The 10,000-nt window shown below is 43.6% G+C and overlaps 1 protein-coding gene across 1 annotated transcript in view; it reads left to right on the top strand.

Moving 5' to 3' along the window:
* Positions 1-8,690, top strand: part of LOC143293948 (uncharacterized) — a 13,926-nt gene extending 5,236 nt beyond the window's left edge. Inside the window, exons 3-6 of the mRNA XM_076605344.1 lie at positions 230-268; positions 5,464-5,643; positions 6,058-6,204; positions 8,661-8,690. Of these exons, the coding sequence (XP_076461459.1) occupies positions 230-268; positions 5,464-5,643; positions 6,058-6,204; positions 8,661-8,690 (396 nt within the window). The remainder of the gene's footprint in view (positions 1-229; positions 269-5,463; positions 5,644-6,057; positions 6,205-8,660) is intronic.
* Positions 8,691-10,000: the final 1,310 nt, after the last annotated feature.

Below are 10,000 nucleotides of genomic sequence, written 5' to 3'. Positions count from 1 at the left end.
TGTATGTGTGTTACAGACGGGTAGGAGGGTGTGGGCGGAGAAAGCAAAGACCCTCTTACCCCCCCCCCTCCCACCCCCCGCAGCCCCCCCGCCCCCTCCGCCCCTCCGCCCCCTCCACACACACCCTAATCTTTTCCAGAATTTTTGCATGCACACTCATAGATAAAAACAGAGAGGCGAACAGCCCTGGTTACCCTCACACCTAATGGCGTGATCTTTGTGTTGGTAGACCCACCAGGTGATGCTGGGAGACAATGTCATTGCCATTGTCAGTCAAGCGAAGACCACAACTTTAAAATAAATCAACAAAATGCCGCGAGCTGTGAAGTCAGTGACTGGTCACCAGCCATGCCAGACACGTACTGACGACCCGGCAGCTGGCTCGCACAGTCAGTCGCCATTCTGAGGTGTCGGCCTCTCATGACTTAGAAGTCTGTTGAAAGATGACAGTAACTATGTAATATTCAATACAAAGACAGCTTCTCATGACCTGGAAGTTTGTTAAAAAAGGACAGTGTGCCATTTAATACAATGACGGCCTCTCATGACCTAGAAGTCTTTTAAAAGAGACAGTAACAATAGTACCATTCAATACAATGACGGCCTTTCATGACCTAGAAGTCTGTTGAAAGAGACAGTAACAATAGTACCATTCAATACAATGACGGCCTTTCATGACCTAGAAGTCTGTTGAAAGAGACAATAAAGCTGTACCATTCAATTCAATGATGGGCAAAAAGAGGCAATACTTTCACGCTTCAGTCTAGAACGGTCACAGACAACAGCTCCTAGTAGGACCAGACTGACGTGATTATCCCGTTTGTTTCGTCCTGATTCCTGTTCTTTTTGTCTGGGGTCTATATTTATGGGGGGTTTAGCACTCTTAAACTGTCTGAACTCCTTACCACCTGATCTAGGATCGGTGGTTGTGCTGGAGTGTGTGTGAGGGAGTGGGTCGCGTTTTTCCAGCACAGAAATAGCTGTGAGTGAAATACTAACCGATAAAGATTGGAAATGAAGAAGCAGGACAATCGTAACCTCACCAAAACGATAGCTATGGCCAACCTTTGATAAGTATGGGTGAGCCAATAATCATAGCGTCTGGACTCAGATTTCTGGATGATTGTGTCCGCCTCATTCGTTACAAACGTTGATAAACAGTGACAACAACAAGTCCAGCAGAGGTCCCCCCCTCTCCCTCACACACACATGCGGAAGGGTGGTTGGAGGGCAGATAACCCCGCTACTCTTGTCAGGCATTTCTGCATGCTTGCCCAGAGACCCGCTGGTCAGAAACAGGGCCAGACAGAAGTAGTTCACCCCTATACATAATGCAAGGCGTGATCTTAGTGTGGGTAGACCCCTCAGGTGATGCTGGGTGACAATATCAATGCCATCGGCGTCCCAAGAGCGTTTCAGACCATTGTTCAGTCATCTATGCCTCTGTCTGTCTGGCTGGCCGTGTGTGCACGTGTGTGCGCGCGTGCGCGCCTCTGTGTGTGTGTGTGTGTGTGTGTGTGTGTGTGTGTGCACCCACGCGCACCTCTCTCTCTCTCTCTCTCTCTCTCTCTCTCTCAATATTTGATTATCAAATCCCAATATTGACGTGTGTATGTGTGTGTGTGTGTTTGTGTGTGTGTGTGTGTGTATGTGTGTGTGTGTGTGTGTGTGTGTTCATATGCCCACGATCAGAGGTTGAAACACAGAGAAACACGGAGCGTGTGCCATCTGACACCCACGCATTTGCGCACACGTGCGTGTTTGACACAACAAAAATTGTCCTGGGCGCGGGTTATGCACGTGCTACCCGAATGAGGAGTGCTGTTAGTCAACATCTTCACTGGAGTCTTCCAATTGAAAGGCAACACGCTGCACAAAGAAAACAAAATGAAAGAATGGGCGACCCTCCTCTCGCTGAATTTAGACTGGAATGACCTCTCCTTTGTTCTTCAGAAATGCTCTTGTTGGCAAAGAGGGTTAGGCTTGTCTAACACCCTTAAATCATGTTAATTTTCATCTGAGACTGAAAACAAATGGCAGAAAAAAAAAGGGGGCGGGGTGTGAGGGGGACGGCATGTGAAATAGTATCCAAATTCTTAAGTTTTGTAAGGAAAGGTATTCCATGTGGTTGCAGTGAGAATGATAAAAAGAAAGTACACCACTATGTGCAGTGATACAAGGAATATTCCTAGCTTTTCAGAACTAAAATGGCTTTTCCAACAAAATTCTATCCGATGATTAGGTTTCAGATATGAGTGGTGTCTTTATCTGTTTTAGGAGACATGGGCCAATAAACCACCGATATGCTAAACATGTCGGAACGCTGGGCGATAAATTAGAATTTTTGTTTCGAGATCAGATCAGAATTCTATCTAAATAGAACTGTGCTTCTGGCATGATTACAGCTTGGACACAAGGATTACATTCCGTGACAATAGATTTTTTTTAATATACTTTACGTGACATGTTGGAGGCGGGAGGACAGTTCCAAAACCAACACGGAATTCCGACCATATTATACACTCCGGTATAAACCAGTTTCTTGATAACTGTCTCTGCCATTTGCCTGTGCCTGCCAATCCTGTTTCTCTGTAGCCAGATATAAGCCAGTCCATTTGCTGTAGAAATGAAACAAAATCTTCAGTCAGAGTTGGCCCAGATTCACAACGCCCTCGGGTGGGATGAGATCACTGTTATCTGTTACTTCCGGTGGTGGGTCTCTCAATTCCCTCCCCTTCCTTCCCCAAGAAATCAAGAAAGATGTTGCGTCGCTGGTTTCATTTTGTCCGTCAATGAGCTGTCATGCTGGATAAAAACTTCCTTCAACGCTGGACAGAACTGATTGCTGTAAAGTATGAAGTTCATGACTGGGCTGGATTCTCAGTGAATCCCAGGCATTGCAAAACACGTCTGTGTCGATCTCATAAAAAAATGTCTATTTTGATCTGAATTAGCTATCGTTTGTCGCAAGTTTTTTTTGTTTCAGTATCAAAAACGCCATTTTGATTTTCATGACAGTGATCCATGACCTATGTTTTATTTTATGATTCAGAGACATGCACGTCAGCGCCTTTGTTTCTCCCTCTGCATGTGATCCAAATCATGTCTCCTACAAGACAGAGACCGGTGTTTTCTGGTTGTATGGTACCGGATGTGAGGATCTGAAATAAGCGTCCTCCAGCCAACCCCATTGCATGGGGCACAGAAGGTCTGGCAGAAATGTTAGAGGTCCACTGTGGTGCACAGAGTTGCAATTTAGTCTGCGAAAGATCGGTCTTGATGGAAGCTGTGTAGCTGTGGGCTGACTATTGTTTTCATTCTTTCCAAGATCACTCCTGTTGAAGACTTTTCCTGGTACTGGCAGCAGCGACGTTCCTCAGTGGTTGTTACAGTCGCTGAATTTACCTTCCCTGGGGAACAATAAGATTTGTCATTGACTTTCAACTTGTGTTTTTCCTTGAGGAATAGCAAGAGTTGAGAGGAATTTCTACATCACTGCTTGATGACCTGAACGAAGTCGTATTGTTCTGACGATTGACAGAATGTCATGCTGAAAAACTACTCCAGTGCTGGACAAATATTGATTGTCATAACGAGTGAATATGGCTGCGTCATATTCTCGACAGCTCCAAGAGGTTAGCAAAAAATGCAATTCGAGAGATGAGAAAATGAAAGACAAACTGAGAATGTGAACTGCACTGGCAACTGTATTCATCACAGATCTCCATTCTTCTTATTTGAAACACGCTGTCTTGTTTTCACATATTTTTTAAAACACATTTTCTATTTCTTATTTTGCCGAGAAAGGCGTTCTGGACACAAGAACCCAAAACGTCCATTATTTTTTGACTGACGTTGAGATTTCTGGCAAGTTTCACAAAGGAAAATCAATCACACAGAGTGTGAAGAATTGAGACAGAGACAAAGAGAGGGGAGAGGGGGGGTGGAGTTGGGGGCTGTGAGGAGGAGACACACAGACACACACACAGATACACAGACACACAGACACACACACAGACACACACACAGACACACACACACACAGACACAGACACACACACACACACACACACACACACACACACACACACACACACACACACACACAAGTTTGGGAGTGGAATAATGGAACGTGCTTCGGGAAAACAAGCAATGGAGAGAGGAGAGGGGTGAAAGTCGTCACGGCTAGAAGCGCTTAATGAAAGGTAAAAACCCGGGAAACGACGATTCTTTAAGTAAAAGGAAAGTGATATATGTGCTTTGGACGTCGCTTTCATTGTAATCTGATTCAATTATACTGAATCTTACGCACTACAGATCACCAGCGGTGGTGATAACACTGTCTCATGACGATGCTTTCATGATTTGTATGTATACTTGTTTACAGTAGGTGAAGCGACAGGCAGCCTATATTGAAACCATGTTGGACTACACAGTCGATAACGATGAAGAGGCAACCCTCACAAACAGTAACGCTTGATGGATAACGATGAAGAGGGCAGTGCGCGAGGCAACCCTCACAAACAGTAACGCTTGATGGATATCGATGAAGAGGGCAGTGCGCGAGGCAACCCTCACAATACAGTAACGCTTGATGGATAACGATGAAGAGGGCAGTGCGCGAGGCAACCCTCACAAACAGTAACGCTTGATGGATATCGATGAAGAGGGCAGTGCGCGAGGCAACCCTCACAATACAGTAAGGCTTGATGGATATCGATGAAGAGGGCAGTGCGCGAGGCAACCCTCACAATACAGTAAGGCTTGATGGATATCGATGAAGAGAGCAGTGCGCGAGGCAACCCTCACAAACAGTAAGGCTTGATGGATATCGATGAAGAGGGCAGTGCGCGAGGCAACCCTCACAATACAGTAACGCTTGATGGATATCGATGAAGAGGGCAGTGCGCGAGGCAACCCTCACAATACAGTACGGTTCGGAATGCCTAAGCTGTCAGTGAACGCCTAAGCTGTCAGTGAACGCCTAAGCTGTCAGTGAACAAAAACAGATGCTATTCTATCACCTTTGCTGAGCTGGGTGATGACAACGTATTTACTTATGAATCAATATGTATGGTTGACAGTCTATGATCATGTACTCTTTTTACAGTACTTGTTTCGCTCATGTGTTGTATGTGGATATTAACATGTTTATTGTGTGCAGGACCCCTCCTGTTGCTGGGACTCCTCGTCCTTATTAGTGAAGGACACGATGTCCGCCGGTTGGAGTCGCTAAATGATTCCATTTCGACATCATGGAAAGTTATATAATGATGTCGACACGTGGAGTCACACATTCGAAATTCGTCTGACCCCCATAGCTTTCCCGATACTACCAATCCCACCTTGCTCTAACCCCACGCCTTTCTTTTGTAGTTTCAAATCGGTAATGCTTCAGCACTTAACGAGTTAGCAACAAATATCACAAAGGATATACAAGCAACTTTTGAACGTGTTGAGCAGATGGTTGGTCGCTCGAAACCACCACCAGTTTCAAATTCCAGGTCGAAACGGGCTATCCTACCATTTGTATGCGATTTAGCCAGTTCACTATTTGGTGTCGCCACTTCTTCGGATGTTAGGAAACTTCAGAAACATGTGTCAAGACTGTATAAAATGCAGATTTCATCATCAACTGGATCGGTCGCTTTTCTTAATAAAGTATCGTCTTACATGAAGACTTCAAACCACAGGATGGATAATTTGATAGGATCAATCATGTCCATGCATTCACGCATGGACAACATCACTGACATACTAGAACAAGAGGACATCGCGAACCAACACACACAACACGCAGTTCTGTTTCTTGTCCCCATAGTGTTCTCCAAGCTACAACAGATTACTCGGCTGGAACGCCGACTGGAATCACTCCTGCTAGGCGTTACCTCCCTCACACACCGAGAACTGTCCCCAGTGCTCATTGATCATAACACGCTCACTCACACTCTGCATGACATACAACGCACACTTTCACGCACTCACCCAGCCTTCAGAGTAGTTCATATGGACCCTAGATATTATTACCATTCATCCCGTGTCCTGTATGCAGGTCAGGTTGAACAGATACTGATAGTGATAGACGTTCCTATTGCCTCCACCACTACACGCTTTGACCTTTATCAAGTGATGACGTTTCCTGTTCCCTTCAATGCTTCCAGCTCACATGCTACATTAGTAACTAATTTACCTGATTTTGTTGCTGTCTCTACAGACCAGATTTTATATCATAGAGTTAACCACTTCTCAGATGTTGCTATGTCACGGGACTCATAACAAATTCTGTCCTGACAAGTTTCATCACCGTGCTATTTCTGATCAATCTTGCGCTTCAGTCATGATACGGAAAACTGACGTTAGAAGACACTGTAAATTCGATTTTGTATAAGCTGCTATTGTTCCCTCTATCACTGAGCTAGACGAAGGCACCCTGTTACTCACTGATATTTCAGACATAATTTTGACTTGTCATAATGAGGTGACCAGGAAACCAGGCTGCTCGTTTTGCGTAATGAAATTTCCATGTTTTTGTTCAGTTTTAGCAGGTAGTTTTTCATTTTCCCCTCGCTTAGCGGCATGTCAAGACACATCCCCCATAACACTTGCTACCAGCCCTGGTATTAATCTTGCCTTACTCCAGCAATTTTTTAACCACTCCAGTATTTCAGATGCTAACTCTGATCAATTACACCTTTCAGACGTTTCCTACTCCATTCCCCATTTAAGAACAGCATCATCAGAAGCTTATAAACAGCACATCCGAAAAGATCAACGACTAAGAATGAGTCTCAATGCTATCACTGATCATATGAAACGAGGAAAAACTGTTTATCGGAATCTGTTTGATGCTTATATGCTCTCAGGTGACTCATTCACATCCCCTAGTTCATGGCAATTATCTCATATTCTGTCTTACATCTCTTTTGGGTTAGTTATTCTGCTGTTCATCAGCATGTTTGTTGTGTGTCGGAAACTTCGGTCCTTGTTACTGTTAGTTGCTCTTACCCACACCCCCACAGTTAGAGCTTCCAATCCCTTCTTGACCTGGTCCGACCCCAATCTTCCATCGGAATCGAGTAATCTCCCTGGTTTAGACGCAGAATCCCCTGCCCCCACCTCCTTTACTATAGTCGATCATTCCATTGTTTCCACCTAAGCTTTCATTTGTATTTTGCTGATCGCTGTTATCATTCTACACAATTAAAATGACTTTTTGCTCCCTTACCTATTCCTCCGAAGTGATGTTAGAGATCTGTGGTACTACTCAGCGTGTGAATGTGTTTATGTGTTCTGTTACCAAATGTCCTGGTGATTATTGTATTCCCTGTCCCACCTGGCTGGAATCCCTGCCTATTGTCCCTGTTAATTATTTTTGGGGAGAACTTCATCTTACCTGGCCTCACCTTATGCTTAAGGATCGACGAACTAGCCAGGAGATTAGTCTTCCTCGAGTGGTCAAGCTGTCCGTCTTTGAACATTTTAAGATAAAACAGATTACAGAGAAGGACTACACAGTCTTTCTAAAAATTAAACATGGAGATACTGCTACCTATCTCCGGAAACCGGTAGTGGAACCCCCAGTCTCAGCAGCACCCAACTAAGCAGACTCCCTGCCCCAAAATGAGAAGGAACCCTTGTACCCTCGCCTTCATGACGGGCAGAGCAATTCCCAACATTAACTTACTCTTTTCCAATGTCATCAAAGTCCTTACACCCTTCCATATAGATTTTTTTCTTCGATTATTCTTCTTTGAAGTCCTCTATCCCTATGTCGTCCTAACCTCTACCACTCCACACACCACTTCCCCAGACTAGATTCGAAATGCTTTTATATCAAGGTCTCTCTATGATTATGTTTACCATGTTATGTGAGCCACGTATACATGTACATTTTTTCCCTTTTCCAGTTCGTAGGTTTGTATGTTACTGCGTATCTATGAGCTCGACATCACTGGTGCGGAATTGTCAATTTACCCCATACCCAAACCCAATTCCTAAGCTCAAGCGAAAAAAAGAAACAAACAAAAAGTGTAGGTGAGCGAAGGACGTACCATGTTTTGATTCATAGCTATTGGTCACTATTTTCTGGTACCGAAAGTCTGAGTCTTCAAGACGAGATACTCCTCACTGCATTAAGAAACGTCACTGCAATACTTTGATTCCTTTCCCTCGTTTCACATCTTTCCCCATACACTGAGTATTTCAGTGGCCTTTTTCTTTGCACCACCTGAACAATAAAAAGGGACTTCATCATTTTACTATTTGTCAACTATCAGTTAACACATGATAACGCAAACACGACCCTTGTCTTGCATTCTTGTACTTTCTGTGTTCACATGTCGTTACAGCACAATAATCATGTATCTTGTTTGTATTATTTGCATGTCATTTTTAATCTGCATTTTCAGAGAAACATTGGTGTGTCTATGACATCATACTGCAGCAATGAATGCTCGATTCTACATGTCTTCTATGTTCATGTGTTATAATGGTTTTGGATGTCGTATTCGCATTATGCAGTAAAGTATACCACGGACAGTGTATCTCTCAAACAAACAACAAACGCATCATATTGCAATGAACTCATGAGTTGGCTGTGTGTCTCGATCTACAAATGAATTGACATTTAAGTTCTTGTGTGCGAAGTGTGACCTCCTCAGGACTCTGTGTGCCACGTGCACTATGTCTAAAGATAAGATCATCACCACATTCATGGAATGGACTTTTTTCCCAATGGACTGCAACAGTGCTTGTGTTTTGGACAATGTGTAATCTTGTATGGTGTGTACTATATATACTTGTGAAAGTGCAGTGGATATTTTGATATTTCACAAGTATTTTGTTTCTTTTTCATTCATGCTCCTTTTTTCAAACGGAAATGTTTACACCCCGAATCCAAATTCATGTTCGCAACCTGGCAGCAAACTTGTTTTTGGACAGGACATATTGACACTGAAGTTATCAACCGTTATATTTGGTGTTGTGTTTTTGGTGTACTTTTACAATTTCAGATTTCTTGATTAATACTGTTCATTATTTGTTTTCAGTATCGTGCAGTTTCATATCAAACACCTCATTGTTGTCCTTTACTGTTATTCCAAATTTACATAAATATTTTGCATGTGTGTAATGCATTGTGAGTTACAGGATATACTTGAATTTGCTTAGAACTATAATCCATGTACTTGTGTCAGTTTATCGTAAATCTGTAATATGACAAGAATCAGCTTTTACTATATATTCCGGATGTTGTGTTCACCCACCCTATTGGACATTGCATTATTTGTTGTTCTACTTTTATTCATGTTGTGCTAAGACAAACTTAGAAATTATACACGGATGGCATACGATGTTAGTCCCTATTTCATCCCCATTTCCCATTACCCTTCTACCTCTTGTGCAAATGCACCTGAATCGGGAGGTAATGCATTGTTCATGTTCCGTTCCTCCTGCGACACCTATCTTCCTTGTTCTTCGCTTCGGGCACGCTCCTGTTCTTCAGCAGTGGACTTTGTAACGTCACCACCACGGTGACCGTACACCATGTGTGCATGCAGTCAGTGGACACAGTTAGCGGCAATCATGTGAAGAACAGTGATGCTACCATCGTGATTGTCACAGACACTCACATTAAACCTCTCAAGCCTGGCCCCGTTTTTCAGTTGCTGAATTGCTGACACATCGATTCCAGACTCACCTCTCTGCATCATTCCTGCCATGTTCTCCAGATGCTGAAGATAGATACTCATCTGCGGGTGGTTGTTTCACGACCCACCAACCACATCCCCGACGATCATCACTGACAACACGATGCTGATGATTTCACGAACCACCAACCACATCCCTGACGATCATCACTGACAACACGATGCTGATGATTTCACGAACCACCAACCACATCCCTGACGATCATCACTGACAACATGATGCTGATGATTTCACGAACCACCAACCACATCCCCGACGATCATCACTGACAACACGATGCTGATGATTTCAC

The sequence above is a fragment of the Babylonia areolata genome, chromosome 19, assembly GCF_041734735.1.
Source record: "Babylonia areolata isolate BAREFJ2019XMU chromosome 19, ASM4173473v1, whole genome shotgun sequence".
NCBI lineage: Eukaryota > Metazoa > Mollusca > Gastropoda > Neogastropoda > Buccinidae > Babylonia > Babylonia areolata.
This window is presented reverse-complemented; position numbering and strand designations above follow the sequence as displayed.